The 18,916-nt window shown below is 42.7% G+C and overlaps 1 protein-coding gene across 2 annotated transcripts in view; it reads left to right on the top strand.

Annotated features, from left to right (window-relative positions):
• LOC124787703 (phospholipid-transporting ATPase ABCA1-like) overlaps positions 1 to 18,916 on the top strand; it is a 446,510-nt gene that overhangs the window by 7,611 nt on the left and 419,983 nt on the right. For both annotated transcript variants that reach the window (XM_047254537.1, XM_047254536.1), the window contains exon 2: positions 8,349 to 8,697. In XM_047254537.1, the coding sequence (XP_047110493.1) occupies positions 8,394 to 8,697 (304 nt within the window). In that variant the 5' untranslated portion in view covers positions 8,349 to 8,393. The remainder of the gene's footprint in view (positions 1 to 8,348; positions 8,698 to 18,916) is intronic.

Raw genomic sequence — 18,916 nt, 5'->3', positions numbered from 1 at the left:
AAAGTAAGAGGCGAACCAATTGTAAGCTACTCCCCTTACTCCATAATGGTCCAACTTTTGCAGTAATATTTTGTGGTCAACACAGTCAAAAGCCTTCGTTAAATCAAAGAAAACCCCTAGCGTTCACAACCTTTTATTTCATCTGTCCAAAACCTCACAGAGAAAAGAGAATATAGCATTTTCAGTTGTTAAACCATTTCTAAAACCAAACTGAACATTTGACAGCAAATTATGTGAATTTAAATGCTCCAGTAACGTTGTATATACAATCTTCTCGATAATTTTAGCAAACACCGATGACATAGAAATAGGTCTAAAATTGTCAACATTATCCATATCTCCCTTTTTATAAAGTGGCTTCACTACCAAGTACTCTAATCGGTCAGGAAACCGACCACTCCTAAAGGAAAAGTTACAGATATGGCTAAGTACTGGGCTAACATACATAGAACAATACTTCAGTATTCTGCTAGATACCCCGTCATATCCATGAGAGTTCTTTGTCTTTAGTGATTTAATTATTAACTCAATCTCCCTCTTGTCAGTATCATGGAGGAGCATTTCAGGTAACAGTTTCGGAACACTTTTTTCTATGAGTGCTTTATGATTCCCTGTTGGGACTAGGTTTCTATTTAGTTCACCTGCTATATTCAGAAAGTGATTATTAAATAGTGTACATATATGCGACTTATCAGTAACACGGACATTCCCACTACGCACTGATTCTATATCCTCGACCTGTCTCTGCAGACCAGCCACTTCCTTTATGACTGACCATATGGTTTTAATTTTATCCTGAGACTTAGCTATTCTATCTGCATACCACATACTTTTTGCCTTCCTAATAACATTTTTAAGCACCTTACAATACTGTTTGTAATGGGCTGCTGCATTTAGATTTTGACTGTTTCTAACGTTTTGATATAATTGCCACTTTGCTCTACAAGATACTCTTATCCCTCTACTCAGCCACCCAGGCTGCCTGTTTGTGCTAGTACCCTGTTTTGAACGTTCTAACGGAAAGCAACTTTCAAAGAGCACGAGAAAAGTCTTGAGAAAAGCATTATATTTATCGTCTACTGTATCAGCGCTATAAACATCTTGCCACTCTTGTTCCTTGATAAGGTTTGCAAAGGTCTCTACAGCAACTGGATCAGCTTTCCTAAACAGCTGATGACTATATTTAACACGTGTTGCAGCACAAAAATCTTTTAGAGTTAAAATTTATGCATCACGATCTGAAAGGCCGTTCACATTTTTGCTATGAGAATGCCCTTCTAGTAATGAGGAATGAACAAAAATGTTGTCTGTGGTTGTTCTACTGTTCCCTCGCACTCTTGTTGGAAAGAATACGGTTTGCATAAGATTGTATGAATTAAGGAGGTCTACCAGCATCCTCTTCCTTGCACAATCACTTATACAATTAATATTGAAGTCACCACATATAACTAACTATTTGTATTTCCTATAAAGTGAACCAAGAACCTCCTCTATCTTTAGCAAAAATGTTGTGAAACCAGAGTCTGGGGATCTATAAATAACAACAGTTAGAAGTTTAGCTCCATTAAATTTAACCTCACCTGCACAACATTCAAACACCTTTTCAGTGCAGTACTTTGAAACATCAATTGACTCAAATGGGATGCCGTTTTTCACATACATGGCTACTCCCCCACACTGCAAAGAGCTCCTCAACAAGCTGCCAGCCAACCTGTATCCTGGTAAAGGAAGCCTCTGAATTATCTCCTTATTTAAGAAGTGTTACCAATAATTTCAGAGTCAACATCTATAAGCAGGTAACTAACTTTATCTCTAATACCTTGTATATTTTGATGAAATATACTAATTCCCTCATTACTCGGATACCTAAGCTTTGTCAAAAGTGGTTCCTTTGTTAGAGAGGCTTCCCTTAAGCAGGAATACCTATCAGCTGACTTAAATATAAAAAAGGTGCAGCTCTAACACCCACTACTGCAGGAATTTTCCCATGAGTGATCCCACCAACCCCACCTATGCTGTCACCTATAAGCTTTGCCAACCTCCCCTTCCCGTACCTGTTGAGGTGCAGGCCATGTCTAGTGAAACCCGTCCTGTTGATAGACTCCACAGACACCACTGAAATGTGACCCATGCTTTCTGTCATCAGCGCACCCCCAAGTCTCATGTTATTACGCCTGACGGCTGTATTAAGATAAGGCCGATCGTGATGCTGAAACAGTTCCACGAAATGCTCATTCGTGTTGCCAGTCTGAGTGGCTATCTTATCCAGGTCACCATCTATGTCATAGTCCACATCCCTGTCAATACTATTACCAGCCCCACCCACAATCACTACCTGATCCTCTTTAGTAAAATCCCTACATAACCCCCTTATGTTAAGTCACCTGAGCCAATCCTGCATTAGGCTTCACAATGCTGGTGACCTGGTACTCACTCCCCAGCACTTCCTGCAATTGCTGGCCTACACCTCTGCCATGAGAACTACCTAACAGCAGAACCTTCTTCTTCCTCTTCGACTTTGCAACTGTTCTAGCCACCGTAACTACTGAGGTCTGCTGCATACTTCCTACATCTACAGCTACTAGAGATTCCTCTCCACTAGACTCTGACAGTTGGTCATATCTATTGTAAACACCAATAGTAAAACTATCTGAAAATCTTCTTCTCCTAGCAGATCTCTTGCCAACAGCCAGCTCCCATTCCCCAACCCCCTTCTCCCTCCTCATCCTACCTAGCTCCTCCTGTGCGTTTTTCAACTGCACCTGAAGGGCACAGATCTTACACTCCTGCTCCTCTATCAACTTATTCTTGCTACATAACATGCAGTTCCAGGAGAGGATCTCACCAGAATGCCCACTGGGTTCCCCACTGCATTCCCCCCAGTGAAAATACTTCGAACAAGTCTCACACCGCAATCCACTACTTATAATTGCCATCTGGTTTCTGTACAAATTGTAAGTAGCCTTTCGCTCCCTGTATTTTACCCCTGCCATCTTTAGAATTTGAAAGAGAGTATTCTAGTCAACATTGTCGAACGCTTTCTCCAAGTCTACAAATGATAGAAACGTAGGTTTGCCTTTTCTTAATCTAGCTTCTAAGATAAGTTGTAGGGTCAGTATTGCCTCACATGTTCCCATATTTCTACGGAATCCAAACTGATCTTCCCCGAGGTCAGCTTCTACCAGTTTTTCCATTCATCTGTACAGAATTCGTGTTAGTATTTTGCAACCGTGACTTATTAAACTGATAGTTCGGCAATTTTCACATCTGTCAACGCTTGATTTCTTTGGGATTGGAATTATTATATTCTTCTTGAAGTCTGAAGGTATTTCGCCTGTCTCATACATTTTGCTCACCAGATGGTAGTTTTGTCAGGGCTGGCTCTTCCAAGGCTGTCAGTAGTTCTAATGGAATGTTGTCTACTCCCGGGGCCTTGTTTCGACTTGGGTCTTTCAGTGCTCTATCAAATTCTTCACATAGTATCATATCTCCCATTTCATCTTCATCTACATCCTCTTCCATTTCCATAATATTGTCCTCAAGAACATCGCCCTTGTATAGTCCCTCTATATACTCCTTCCACCTTTCTGCTTTCCCTTCTTTGCTTAGAACTGGGTTTCCATCTGAGCCCTTGATATTCATACAAGTGGTTCTCTTTTCTCCAAAGGTATCTTTAATTTTCCTGTAGGCAGTATCTATCTTACCCTTAGTGAGGTAAGCCTCTACTTCCTTACATTTGTCCTCTAGCCATGCCTTCTTAGCCACTTTGCACTTCCTGTCGATCTCATTTTTGAGACGTTTGTATTCCTTTTTGCCTGCTTCATTTACTGCATTTTTATATTTTCTCCTTTCACCAATTAAATTCAGTATTTCTTCTGTCACCCAAGGCTTTCTACTAGCCCTCGTCTTTTTACCTACTTGATCCTCTGCTGCCTTCACCACTGCATACCTCAAAGCTATCCATTCTTCTTCTACTGTATTTCTTTCCCCCATTCTTGTCAATTGTTCCTTTATGCTCTTCCTGAAACTCTCTACAACCTCTGGTTCTTTCAGTTTATCCAGGTCCTATCTCCTCAAATTCCCACCTTTTTGCAGTTTCTTCAGTTTTAATCTACAGTTCATAACCAATAAATTGTGGTCAGAGTCCACATCTGCCCCTGGAAATGTCTTACGATTTAAAACCTGGTTCCTAAATCTCTGTCTTACCATTATATAATCTATCTGATACCTTCTAGTATCTCCAGGATTCTTCCATGTGTACAACCTTCTTTTATGATTCTTGAACCAAGTGTTAGCTATGATTAAGTTATGCTCTGTGGAAAATTCTACCAGAAGGCTTCCTCTTTCATTTCTCTCCCCCAATCCATATTCACCCACTATGTTTCCTTCTTTCCCTTTTCCTACTCTCGAATTCCAGTCACCCATGACTATTACATTTTCGTCTCCCTTCACTAACTGAATAATTTCTTTTATCTCATCATAAATTTCATCAATTTCTTCATCATCTGCAGAGCTAGTTGGCATATAAACTTGTGCTACTGTAGTAGGCATGGGCTTCGTGTCTATCTTGCCCACAATAATGTGTTCACTATGCTGTTGGTAGTAGCTTACACACACTCCTATTTTTTTATTCATTATTCAACCTACTCTTGCATTACCCCTATTTGATTTTGTATTTATAACCCTGTGTTCACCTGACCAAAAGTCTTGTTCCTCCTGCCACTGAACTTCGCTAATTCCCACTATATCTAACTTTAATCTATCCATTTCCCTTTTTAAATTTTCTAATCTACCTGCCCGATTAAGGGATCTGACATTCCACGCTCCGATCCATAGAACGCCAGTTTTCTTTCTCCCGATAACGACGTCCTCCTGAGCAGTCCTCGCCCGGAGGTCCAAATGGGGGACTATTTTACCCAAGAGGACGCCATCATCATTTATCCATACGGTAAAGCTGCATGCCCTCGGGAAAAATTACGGCCATAGTTTCCCCTTGCTTTCAGCCATTTGTAGTACCAGCACAGCAAGGCCGTTTTGGTTAATGTTACAAGGCCAGATCAGTCAATCATCCAACCTGTTGCCCCTGCAACTACTGAAAAGGCTGCTGTCCCTCTTCAGGAACCATACGTTTGTCCGGCCTCTCAACAGATACCCCTCCGTTTTGGTTGCACCTACGGTACGGCTATCTGTGTCGCTTGAGGCATGCAAGCCTCCCCACCAATGGCAAGGTCTATGGTTCATGGGGTGGGGGAGGGGGGGGGGGATGTAATGCTTTATGAGCAGAAAACATGTTCCAAAATTCTACAACAGATGGACATCAGATATAGGCCTATAGTTTTGTGCATATGTTCAATGACCCTACTTGAAGACAGGAATATTCGTTTCCCCACTGACTACACTGCTGCTTGAAGAGGAGTAAATTCTTTCGCACACTCTTTGTAGAATCATAGCACACCCAGTGACCTTTCCCCTGCTTAGTGATTTAATTTGCTTTGTTTTAATGTGGTCACTTTTATTGGATTGTATATTAACTGGGGCCTTGAAATGATGGAGAGGCTCCATCCCTGCCGTAGCCGCAGTGCTCCATAACCCCATGGCGACTACCGCAGTCTGCTTCACCCCTCCACGGCCCCACACCGAACCGCTCTTTCAGGGTTATTGTGCAGTTCAGCCCCCCCCCCCCCCCCCCCGGTTGACCCCCCCCCCCACTCTTCCCCCCCCCCCCCCCCCCCCGGTTGACACGCCCCCCCCACTCTTCCCCCCCCCCCCCTTAGGGAACATCTCACTTCATACCAGATGAGTGTAACTCCTATGTTTGCTTGGTAGAGTAATGGTGGTGTACGCGGGAATGGAGAACTTGTTTGTGCAGCAGTCACCGACACACAGTGTAGCTGAGGTGGAATAAGGGGAACCAGCCCGCATTTGCCGAGGCAGACGGAAAACTGCCTAAAAACCATCCACAGACTGGCCGGCTCACCGGACTTTGGCACAAGTCCGCCAGGCAGATTTGTGCCGGGTACCAGATGCTCCATCCCAATCCGGAAAGCTGTGCATCAGACCGCACGGCTAACCGGGCTGTGATCACTTACTTCAGTGTCTGTTATTTTGACATTTGTGTGATGATTTAGAGGAGGATCTACTGAGCAATCTTTCTCAGTGAAACAGTTTTGGAAAAAGACGTTTGGTATTTTGGTCTTTTGTGTCATCGTACTCAGAAGCACACGTAATAGGAGTCATAATGCATAGCACTGTAAACAGTTATTTTGTGCATAAATGTAGGTGTCACTTTGGAACAGAATTACTAAGTTCAAGACACGGAAATTGTACCATTTTCCATAGAATTTAAGCATATGCTTTGAAAACAGAGGATTTAAACAAAATGTTTATGAAATATGAATGAAACTAGTTTTTCAATAGTCAGCCCATTAAAGTGACATATTATTGCACAACATAAGGGGTTGGGCATATTGTTTGTTGCTATGGACATGAATCACTGTTACAAGCACTGCACACAAGAGGTTCTGCAGCAGCTCCAGTGTTTCAATATGCTAACTTTTACTTTGTGAATGAAATGGATTATGTACAATTCACACACTTTTAGGATGTATGTGTGTTTTGATTAGCTAAACAAAATAGGGATTTTATCTCATTTCAACAAGTTATGAGACAGTCTTGTATCATACAGTTTTGGCCAGCATATGGTACCACATTGGTGAAAACAGTTGTGTGTACCATTTATATCCTGGGAACTAAATGGCCTTGCTAAACAAGAATCTCTCTGTTCAGTTTACCTTGGTGCCAGAGGATTGCAACCTAAATATATCCACAGAAACTAGAGAATTTAAAATAAAATGGCAATAAATTGGGTGATATGGGATCTTCTTGCATGACTCTTTCATTTCTTAATTTTGCAAAATAATGATGAAATTAATGGAAGCTATGGCAATGATGTACACAGTCTTCACGTCCTAACATTGATTTAATTAGGCTTTTTACAAGAATAGTTTAAACAAATTTTGTGGAAATTGAATGAGTAGCTCCCTCAATCACTGAATCTCAGGCCACATTGTAATTCATATAGATTTCTCCATTCTACAATTTTGATTATGACTTGTAAATGATGTGTTGTATTATATCCACTTCTAAAGTCATTTTTTCCCTTTTATTTATGAAAATTTAACATTTTTCCATATGTTGTTGGTGATAATTTTATTGATTATCTTATACATTTTGGAGAAGAGGTTAGTAAAAGTACTATCTATCATGTCTCCCCTCTTATTAAGTAGAAGTGTCATAGCTTTGTTCCAGTGTTGAGGGGCTTGTCTTCCTTTGAAGACTTTCTGTAAAAAGTTTGCACATTTTTTTTCTTTCTGTTTCTTTTCTTTTCCCCTCAAACTTTAACCATTACAATTGAATCATCGTCTGAAGGTTTCATTAATTTCTTTGTACCTTGAATTACTATATACACCTCATCTAGTGTTACTTCAAGAATGCTATTGTTTTTATTGTTAATTGTTTTTTTATACTCCACTTAAATGATACATATGTTCCAAGAAATCTTCACACACTTGTAAAATTTTGTCAGTTGCTGGTTGTCTGTGCCATTACCCATTTTAGCTAATGAAATGTGACAGTCCCCTATTTTGTTTTCTCCATACTTTTAATGTTTCACATTGATTCCATAAACAGATTCAGATTGTTTCTTCTCACAGCAACTTTTGGAGAGTTCTGAATATTTTTATTTTATTCATCACATTCCATCTTGTTCCTATTATTGATCAATTAAAACTGCTATCATTTCCATAGTAGTTTAGTAGATTTTATTTTCCTTTCCTTTCTTTGTATCTCCAATATCTTTTGCTGTTTGGATAGGTATATTTGTTAAATAATTGATCCTTTTTGCAATGTCTCTATAATCTATCATTCCTGACATGTTATACTTGTTGCTTAATTTAATCGGTTATGTATGAAAGGTCTGATTCTGATAGTAGGATAAATAAATGACACCAACATAATAGTGAGATTACTCTATAATATGCTTAATTTCTAGATGTGAAATTTATTCTTGGAATAATTTTTTATTTTTAAAATCTTGGTTTATATCGTGAGTTGTTTCACTCATCCTTCATAATGACAACAAACAGAAGTGAGACATAACTTTTGGAGATTGTTACTGCCAAAGTGATATTTATTTTTCCATGCTGCTGGTGCTACTATTATTGTGCACAGAGATGGAAGGGGAGTTTAGGTTGCTTAAGAATAAAAGTAGATGATAAAGTTAAAAACTTATTTCTGTTGGTTGTATAGCTGTGAGATATTTTATGTCTAATTGAATTTTTCTTCCACAGGGGCAACTGTAGTGTGGACACAAACAGCCATCACACAGAAAAAGGATGGCTAAACTACTACAGCAGATTAATCTGGTTCTTTGGAAACATGCTGTTGTGAGGAGACGAAATATAATTGTAACACTGTTTGAAATTGTTGTACCAGTAGTACTCATTCTGGTTCTGGCTTGTGTATTACCTGGAAGCTATCCCAAATCAGATGCTGTAGTGTTCGAACCTCAGGATCCAGCTGAAGTGCTACATTCATCTTTGGCATTTTATGACACTCGTATATATTATGCTCCTTCTACAAGTTTTACTGATAAACTCATGAATACTGTAGATACTGCTCTACACGGCGTAAGACGATGTAAGTTCCTCTTTGCAGCTATCTGTGTAACATTATATTTCTTAAAGATTACTATGGAAGCTGCCTTTCTTTATTTTGAAGTGGATTGTTTCCTTAGTGTTTGTTACACAGTACAGTTACGTAAGCCAAGAATACGTAAAAGGGAGCTCTTTGGAGCAAATTTTGTCATCCTACTGTTCATGTTTTTCACACTGTCAGTGATTTTTATGTGAATGGGAAATGGGAGATATAATGTTACTTTGCTGGCCAAATGTACTACTGGAAGCCAGACATGATTTAAACAAATTCTTTGGGCATGACATATGAAACACTTGTGAATTAAAAGAAAGGGGATGGCAGAAATTAGTCATTTCAAAGTATACTGTTTTAGGAAGCCAAAATTTAATTGTGTTGCTGTTACAAAGTAGTTGTACCAATTGTACTAAATTGTATTATGATATTTCTTACTGTTAGTCCCTGTTAGCGTATCATAATTAATAACTGTCTAGCATAATCAGTTTACTCTAAAGATTAGCATTGCTCTAGTACAGTTTTCATGTTGTTGTTACGCTGGTGCCAGTGAAAACTTCTTATGCTGTATGTGACTAGATAATTAGGTTATAACAGCGAAAGGGGGGGGGGGATCATTGTGGAGTGTTCTGGTACACCTTATGCTTCACATTGGCCTACAAATGAAAATTCCAGGCAGTTATGGTGGTGCTGATTCAGTTTGACAGTTTGCACAAACAAAACAGGTTGTCCCCTTACATTTTGTTGTTGAACCCCACTTTATTTGGCATACTTTGTAATGATGCGCTAGAATTTTATTACATGGCATTCTAATTAGCATCTAATTAATGTAGATTAGATCAGATTCTCTCTCTCTCTCTCTCTCTCTCTCTCTCTCTCTCTCTCTCTCTCTCTCTGAGTGTGAGAGTGAGTGAGTGAGAGAGAGAGAGAGAGAGAGAGAGAGAGAGAGACAACAAGACCTGTGCATAGTACAGAATGTGGTTAGCTTCATATCAAAAGGATCAAGGTATGGAGGAGAGATTCTTAAGCAGATGTTACAGAACGTCAGTAAGTTGTGAAAGTATCTGTCATAAGGAGTGGGGGAGACATGAACAATGTGCTGTTGCCTCCTGAAGAACTTCAACCCGAGCCATAGAAAGTCATGGCTTTGCAAGAGTTAAAACATGTTGATGTATCATACACGAGTTCTACAGGAAATTCTAAGCGATTTTCACCAGCCATTCTCAACTTCTTGATGGACAAGGCATGGTTTCACATAGCTGAAACAAGTATATTGAATTATAAAATATGAGGTATTGGCCTTTCAGAAACTGATAAGTGTTTGTGATACCCCATGATGTGGCAGGGACCAATTTTCTTTGAAGACAAAGTGATTTCAGCATGTTTCATTTCCAGTGTATTCTAGCCCCTCAACAGGTGCCAAATGAACGATGTTCCATGCATTTCCAGGAGGGCATGGTTCCGAGGGGGGAGGGGAGGGGGGGGTGGTTGCTCACTGTTGTTTAGTCATTAACTGCAGTAAATATAATATTTAGGATTTGGTAGCAAAATAATAGATTATTAGAAAAAACTCTAGCAAATCGTAAGTGAAATTTTTGCTACAATTTTTATAAAAATGACAAAATAGAGAGCTTCAGTAATGAAAGGGATCACAGTCCATTCGGTTTATAGTTTTTCTCACCGTAACATGTTGAAAAGAAAATGAGGCATCAGTTACAAAGTATTTTTTTTTTTTTTCTGTAACAGGCATTTTTACTAATGTGGATAAAGTGGCTGGCTCATCCAGTTATTATGTAAGTGAACAGCCAGCCTCAGTTTCTGGACTTACTGTTTTGTGTCATGGTTGTGCATTCATATTTTAATAGAATATCTTAACACGTAGACTGTGTGTGCTAATGTGAGAAAGCATGGGAAAAAGTAAATGTGATTTTACCTAGCATTTAGCATGTCTGTTTTTTTTTATGTATTTTGACCACATCCATCTCATAAAGTGCTGTAAGAGCACTGATAAGTGCCTTAAACAAGCAAACTAACAAAAACGATAAACATTGTAAGGAGTTTTTAAACCACTTCATTGTGTATTGACTCTCATTGGTGAGACTGGGCAACAAATAAAACAAGCCAGACAACAAATAAAACAAACCAAGTACAGCATGGGCTTCACACATGCCTCACTCAACATAATTATTAGCAGTGGTAAAAACGTGAGATAAGGGCAGAAAGCCCAAAGAATATACAAATAAAGCAGGATTATTCCTAGTGAGCCACTCTCCATGAAGAAAGGCTTTGAAGATTGCAGAATGGTTTGCCTACATGAAATACAATGACAAATTATACTCTCTTGCTGTTGTTTGTCAACTGTGGTTGCTGGCTGCCCTTTAGAGGATCCTCACTGCTCTTGGCACTCCACCTCTGGGAGCAGTGGTAAATATGCCTTCTAAAAGGAAAGTGATGCCGTATGATGGTAGGAACATTCACTAAATGTCCATTGATAACCAATAAAATAAACCATTTGCTTCCATTAAGTAGATCTACTGAAATTCCTCCATCACTGATCATGTTTTTCAGTTGTAACACTAACTTGCAGCATGCCTCTTCATGTGATAAATGATGGAACCAGTAGTTGGAAGTCCACCTGAAAAGGTTCCAAAATGTTAGTTTAAACCAGCAGTTGTTCTTTCCTCCTCCTCCTCCCCCCCCCCCCCCCCTCCTCTCTCTCTCTCTCTCTCTCTCTCTCTCTCTCTCTCATTTATAATTTTTCCTGTCCATTGCTTGCTTATCACCATTTTTGGTATACTCAGGGATATTCTTTCTGATAAATTTCTGTTAGTTAATATCTACTTCATGGGGAATGTTAGGTGTGATTTTGTTCACAACTCCCATAAATAGCATATCATCCCCAGTGAGGAGTCCTTGAACCTCTTATTTTGGAAGACCTCTCCAGTTTCTGCTCCATTTCTAACCCCACCCCATTGGCAGTTGCAGTTGATTCTTAGGAGACTGATATAGTGGACTGCAAGAACAGGGTTTTAATTCTCCCTCTTTCCCTTTCAATACAATAAGTAATTTGCTTTAGTTTAATTTAGTTTACTTATTTTTCTTTCAATACAATAAATAATTTGCTTTAGTTTAGTTTACTTATTTACTTATTTTTGTCCATAGATCATATTTTACAATGGTACTAGATAGGTCATTTTGCAAGTTTTATACAAAATAAACAAAATTTTGTACAAACTTGCCATCGAAATAAGAAAATCAAATTTTATAAGCAATAATAAAACAAAATAATTAATAGTAACCAGTTATTTCAGATGCAGCAAAAAATAGAGAGAAAACAACTCTTTTCAGTAATACATAATAATGGTAAACGCTAATACCCTGCATTAATTTGCACACCAGTCTTGCAGATGTAAGGGAAATACTCGAAGTTAAATATGTATGCTATACTGCAGAACTACACTAAGACATATGCTGTATACTAACTGAAACTGTTTTTCAAAATTACATTTGCAATTATACACGGAGCTAGAGATGCAGTTTTTCATTTGGACTGTGTGTTCCCTAGGACTGTATTTTCAGCACTACGCTATATCTTCCTTTTTTCCCTGCTCAGGTAGTTGCTTTCCACATGCGGAAGAAATGTTTGATATTATTCTTAATTTCACTTAGGTGACAAAAGCCATGGGACACTTCCTAATATTGTGTTTAACCTTCTTGTGGCTGGCATAGAGCAGCAACTCGACATGGCATCGACCCAACAACACGTTGGATGTCCCTGCAGAAATACTGAGCCATACTCTCACTGTAGCCATCCATAATTGCAAAAGCTTCGCCAGTGCAGCATTTTGTGTGTGAACTGACCTCTCGATCTTGCGCCATAAATTTTCAATGGGATTCATGTTGGGCAATGTGGGTGGCCATATCATTCACTTGAGTTGTCCAGAATGTTCTTCCAACCAATCTCGAAAAATTGTGGCTTGGTAACAGGACCCGGTCCATTTCATGTGAACACAGCTCACACCTTTATGGAGTCGCAATTAAGCTGCAACAGCGCCTTCTTGATAACTTGGGTTCATGGCTTCATGAAGTCTTTGCCACACTCGAACCCTACCATCAGCTCTTACCAACTGAAGTCAGGACCCAACTGGCCAAACCGTGGTTTTTCAGTTGTCTGAGATCCAACTGCTATGCTCATGAGCCCAGGAGGAGGCACTGCAGTTGATGTGTGCTGCCACATCCTGTTAATACCAAATTTCACCACACTGTCCTAACAGATATGCTTGTTGTATAACCTACATTTATGTTTACACTATGTTGCCTGTCTGTTAGCAATGACAGCTCTATGCAAAAGCTGCTGCTCTTAGTAATTTAAGGCCGTTGGCCACTGCTGTTGTCCATAGTGAGAGGTAATGCCTGAAATTTGGTGTTATCAGTACACTCTTTGACACTGTGGGTCTCCGAATATTGGATTCCCCAATGATTTCTGAAATGGAATGTCCCCTTGAATTTTGCTCTAACTACTATTTAGCTTTAAAAGTATGTTAATTCCTGAGCTGCATCTGTAACCACATTAGAAACCTTTTCACATGAATCACCTGAATACAAATGGCAGCTATGCCAATGTTCTGCTCTTTTGTACCTTGTGTGTATGATACTACTGTCATCAGTTTACGTGCATATCATTATCCCATGACTTTTGTCACATCAGTGCAAGTTTGTTCTAAGAACTTTCCTGCAAATATTGGTTCATCTAATATCCACATCCAAAGATGAGATGTTCCATCAGTTCTCTTTTGATGGTGCTCAGTTCCTTTATGCTGATTATGCTAAGTGGTAGCCAGATATAAAACAAGCATCATATGTTTCAATCCACCCTATGTCATTTTCAGCCTTTTGCCGTTGACATAATAAGTCTCTAGTTGTAGTGTTTGATCATGAAAATCTGTGTTTGGAGGTGCACACAGCTTACCCGTCAAAGAGGTATTCTGATATACGAGGGCGAGTCAAATGAAAACCTTAAACATTTTTTTAATATTATTTATTGTGCAGAAGTGGTACAAAGCTGTATCACTTTTCAACATAATCTCCCCCGCGCTCAATGCACCCCCCCAGGGGGTCCACAACTCTTTTGTGGATATGTGCGTAGCGAGCACGGGACCCCCGAGCTAATGTGGCCCTCCTTCCTTTCCGGGCTGCATACCTTCCCTTTCCGCAGCCTTCCCCCGTCCCCCATCTTCACCATCCCCCCTCACCTCTGGCTCTTTCCTTCCCTTTCTCCCCCTCTGGGAGTATGGTTTGTGCCTACGTCCGGAGACGGATGCTCGAAACTGTTACAAATTCCTTGCTTTCTACACTTGCAGGTCTTCGTCCTTCCTCTGTCCTTCTCTTTTCCTTCCCTCTTCCCCTTGCCCTTTCTCTCCGCTGCGGCGTTTGAGACCCCTCTTCTTTCCTTTCCCTTTCTCTTTTTTCCTCCTGTGCGTGTCTGAAGGCCGACGCACGCACTTCCATGCGTAGCCGGTGACGGGGTAACGCGTAATCCCCGCCCGGGTAGACAGGTAGGACACGTACGTACCCCCTGGTAACGGCGAGGCCCAGGGAGGGGTGATTACCCGAGCTAATACCTTCCGAAAGTGCCGATTGGTCCTTCCGTCTGTTTGTCGGGAGGTGTGAACAATCACCTAAGGCGGGAGTGCCCTCCGAGAGGGCCCCCACAAGGGAGGAGCGCGCCATCGGAGATGCCGGTAATCATGGGGGATTCTTCCGCAATGGTTTCCTCACCTTCCACTATGTCTGCTCACAAGCGTAAGTTCACTGAGTCTCAGCCACAGACAGTTCTTCCATCGTTGCCACAGTTCCTTGTTGTTTCTCGGTCTGACGAAGGTCACGACTTCTCCACGGTCAACCCTTTCATTATTCAGAAAGGTGTCGACGCAATTGCAGGTCCTGTAAAGTCTTGTTCCAGATTACGGAATGGCACCCTGTTGTTAGAAACACACAGTGCCCTCCAGGCTCAAAAATTGCTTCGTACTTCACTACTACTACACACCTTCCCTGTCCGGGTGGAACCGCACCGTACTTTAAATTCCTCACGTGGAGTCGTTTATACACGCTCCCCTCGCTGGATTGTCTGACGAAGAAATTCAGCACTACCTGTCTGACCAGGGCGTAACGGCTGTTCATCGGGTTATGAAAAGGGTTGACACGAACATCATTCCAACCCGCACTGTCTTCTTGACATTTGACAAAGTTCAGCTCCCATCGAAAATCAAAGCAGGCTATGAGAATTTCCGTTCGCCCTTACGTCCCAAACCCTACGCGTTGCTGTCGGTGTCAGCGGTTTAATAACACCAGCCAGTCCTGTTCCAATCCGGCCAATGTGTTACGTGTGGCAAGGATGCCCCATGAGGGTGCTTGTCCACCTCCATCCCCTCGCTGCATCAACTGTATGGGTGACCACGCTGCTTCCTCTCGAGATTGCCCCGTTTTTAAGGACGAAAAGCTCATCCAGGAACTCAGAGTGAAGGAAAAGGTGTCGACCTTTGCTGCTCGAAAATTATTCGCCAGTCAACAGCCCACCGTGCCTCAGACAGGAAAATACAGCACTGTCCTTGCTTCTCCTCGGCCAACAAAGGAGGCGGCCACGCAGACTTGCGACCTCACCTTTAGTGCCATGGTCGTCAGATCGGCCAGCGCAAAGATCGCCCGTTCAACCTCACCACTTTCCCCTGCCCACTCTCTGGCTCACCCTTCGTCGGGTTCTGCTAAATCTCTAGCCCAAAAGTCAGACACCAAGACTTCGAAAAAAGAGCATACTCGTGAAGAGTTTTTACGTACCGCAACTTCCCAACCATCGCTTCCTCCTTCATCTAAACATCATACTTCCAAGAAGGCTACAAAGAAACCCAGTTTGTCTCCTTCTCCACCAAGGCATGTCCCATCTACAGCACCACCTGGCGGAAATCGCCCTCGGCCGTCTTCTGTGTCGCCGAGGCGCACTTGCTGGGGGCCGATCAACCGGCCGATCGCTGGTGGCAGGAGCTCTCCTGAACAACCTATGGATCAGGATCTTCTGCCTTCGGCTGAATGCCATTCCATGCTGTCGGTCGCAAGCTCCGAGCAGTCGTTGAGTTGACAGCAACCTTGGTCACATTCCTCCATTTTCTGTTCACCCTATGTCCATTATCCACTGGAATATCCGCGGTATTCGAGCCAATTGGGATGAATTGTCCATCCTCTTATGATCCTACTCGCTGGTCATCTTCTGTCTTCAGGAAACAAAGCTGCGTCCCCATGACTGCTTTGTTCTCCCTCATTTTCAGTCCGTCCGATATGATCTCCCCTCTGTTGAAGGCACTCCAGCACATGGAGGACTCACGATTCTTCTCCATGAAACTCTCCATTCTCACCCCATCCATTTAAACACTTCCTTCCAAGCTGTTGCCGTCCGTCTTTCCCTTTCCGGATACACGTTCTCTCTTTGTACTGTATACATTCCATCGTCCACACCAATGGCACGAGCTGATCTCCTTCATCTTCCTGGTCAGCTTCCACCCCCCCCTATTTGCTGGTTGGGGACTTCAATGCCCACCACCCGCTTTGGGGATCTCCACATCCTTGTCCACGTGGCTCACTCTTGCTAGACGTCTTCCACCAAGCGGATCTAGTTTGCCTCAACACTGGGGGTCCCTACATTTTTGTCTGCCTCCATGACAAATTTGTCTCATTTGGACCTTGCGGTCGGTACTCTTCCGCTAGCTCGGTGCTTCGAATGGTTCGCCCTTGATGATACACATTCGAGTGACCACTTTCCATGTGTCCTTAGACTGCAGCCTCAACTGCCATACGTGCGCCCGCAACGCTGGAAGTTTGCCCAAGCTGATTGGACACTTTTTTCGTCTCTAGCGACATTCGATGACCGTCACTTTTCCAGCGTTGACGATGAGGTCACACATATTACCGACGTTATTCTTACAGCTGCGGAACATTCAATCCCACGCACCTCTGAATTGCCCCGGCGCCCCCCCAGTTCCTTGGTGGAACGAGGCATGCCGTTATGCAATACGTGAGCGGCGACGTGCTCTCCGCGTTTTCCGCCACCATCCTACTTTGGCCAACTGTATCCGCTATAAGCAGTTCCGTGCGCGATGCCGTCGTGTCATCCGCGATAGCAAGAAGGCAAGCTGGAAATTCTTTATTAGCTCATTTACCACCTCCACTCCCTCCTCGGAAGTTTGGAGTCGGCTTCGACGGTTCTCAGGCGCGCCTAGTTTCTCCCCGGTCTCTGGGCTCACTGTCACGCATGATACATTAGTGGACCCCGTCGCAATTTCTAACTGGTTGGGTCAGCACTTTGCTGAGATTTCGAGCTCTTCAAATTACCCGCCAGCGTTTCTCCCGAAGAAACGTGCAGCGTAAGTGCGACCTCTTGCTTTCTCCTCTCAAAATCGCGAAAGCTACAATACTGTTTTCTCCATGCGGGAACTCCAACATGCACTCTCTTCTTCTCACTTCTCCGCCCCAGGACCGGATGGTATCCACGTCCAAATGTTGCTGCATTTATCAACCCATAGTCTGCGTTACCTCCTTCGCCTTTATAATCGAATTTGGTCCGACAGTACTTTTCCCAGACAATGGCGGGAAGCTATCATCGTTCCTGTTCCGAAACCTGGAAAGGACAATCATCTCCCCTCTAGCTATCGCCCCATTTCTCTCACGAGTAGAGTCTGTAAGGTTTTGGAGCGTATGGTAAATTACCGTTTAGCATGTTGGCTGAAATCCCGCAGTCTTTTAACACCTGCCCAATGCGGATTCCGAAAGCATCGTTCTGCAGTTGACCATCTTGTTGCTCTCTCCACTTATATCATGAACAATTTTCTCCGGAAACGCCAAACAGTAGCAATATTTTTTGATCTGGAGAGAGCATACGATACCTGTTGGAGGACAGGCATCCTCTGCACACTGTTCTCTTGGGGCTTTCGAGGTCGGCTGCCCCTTTTTCTTCGCGAATTTATGGCAGAGCGCACATTTAGGGTGCGGGTGAACACTTCTCTCTCCCGTACTTTCTCCCAAGAAAACGGGGTACCCCAGGGCTCCGTGCTGAGTGTTGTACTGTTTGCCATTGCCATCAATCCAATTATGGATTGTCTCCTTCCTGATGTATCGGGCTCCCTCTTTGTGGATGATTTTGCGATCTACTACAGCTCTCAACGGACCAGCCTTCTTGAACGACGTCTTCAAGGATATCTCGATCGCCTCCACTCTTGGAGCATCAAAACCGGCTTCCGTTTTTCTCCCAGTAAGAGCGTTTGTGTTAATTTTTGGTGACGTCAGGAGTTTCTTCCGCCCTCCTTACATCTCGGTCCTGTCAACCTTCCGTTTTCAGACGTCGCTAAATTCTTGGGTCTTATGTTTGACAGAAAACTGTGCTGGTCCTCCCACGTTTCCTATCTTTCGGCTCGCTGTCTGCGATCCCTTAACACCCTCCGTGTCCTGAATGGTACCTCCTGGGGAGCGGACCGAGTGGTCCTTCTCCGCCTCTATCGCGCCTTAGTGTGCTCGAAATTGGACTATGGAAGCATAGTCTACTCCTCTGCTCGGCCGTCTATTCTTCAGCGTCTCGACTCTATCCACCACCGTGGATTACGTTTAGTGTCTGGAGCTTTTTACACCAGCCCTGTGGAAAGCCTTTATGGTGAGACTGCTGAACCTCCGCTGTCCAATCGGCGAGCAGTCCTTCTGAGTCGTTATGCTAGCCATCTGTCTTCCATGCCTGCTAATCCAGCCCATGACATTCTTTTCGATGCCTCCTTTGATGTAGGGTATGCAGACCGCCCCTCCTCCCTACTACCACCGGGAGTCCGCTTCCGTCAACTGCTCCATTCTCTTTCCTTCCGCTTTCCTAAAACCTTCTTGACAACTTGGGGTACAGCACCGCCTTGGCTCCGTCCCCGGATCTGTCTGCTTCGTGACCTTTGTCGATTTCCCAAGGATGGTACCCCTTCACTCGTTTATCGTCGGGCATTTGCTGCTCTATGTGCCCAATGACGGACGCCACATTTATTTAAACCGACGGCATGAAAACATCGTTAGGTGTAGGGAGTGCCTATATTGTTGGCGACACACCAAATCACTTTCGGCTTCCCGACCAGTGTTTGGTTTATATTGCGGAGCTTTACGCTGTTTTCCAGGCTGTCCACTACATCCGCCGCCA

The sequence above is a fragment of the Schistocerca piceifrons genome, chromosome 3, assembly GCF_021461385.2.
Source record: "Schistocerca piceifrons isolate TAMUIC-IGC-003096 chromosome 3, iqSchPice1.1, whole genome shotgun sequence".
Classification (NCBI taxonomy): domain Eukaryota; kingdom Metazoa; phylum Arthropoda; class Insecta; order Orthoptera; family Acrididae; genus Schistocerca; species Schistocerca piceifrons.
This window is presented reverse-complemented; position numbering and strand designations above follow the sequence as displayed.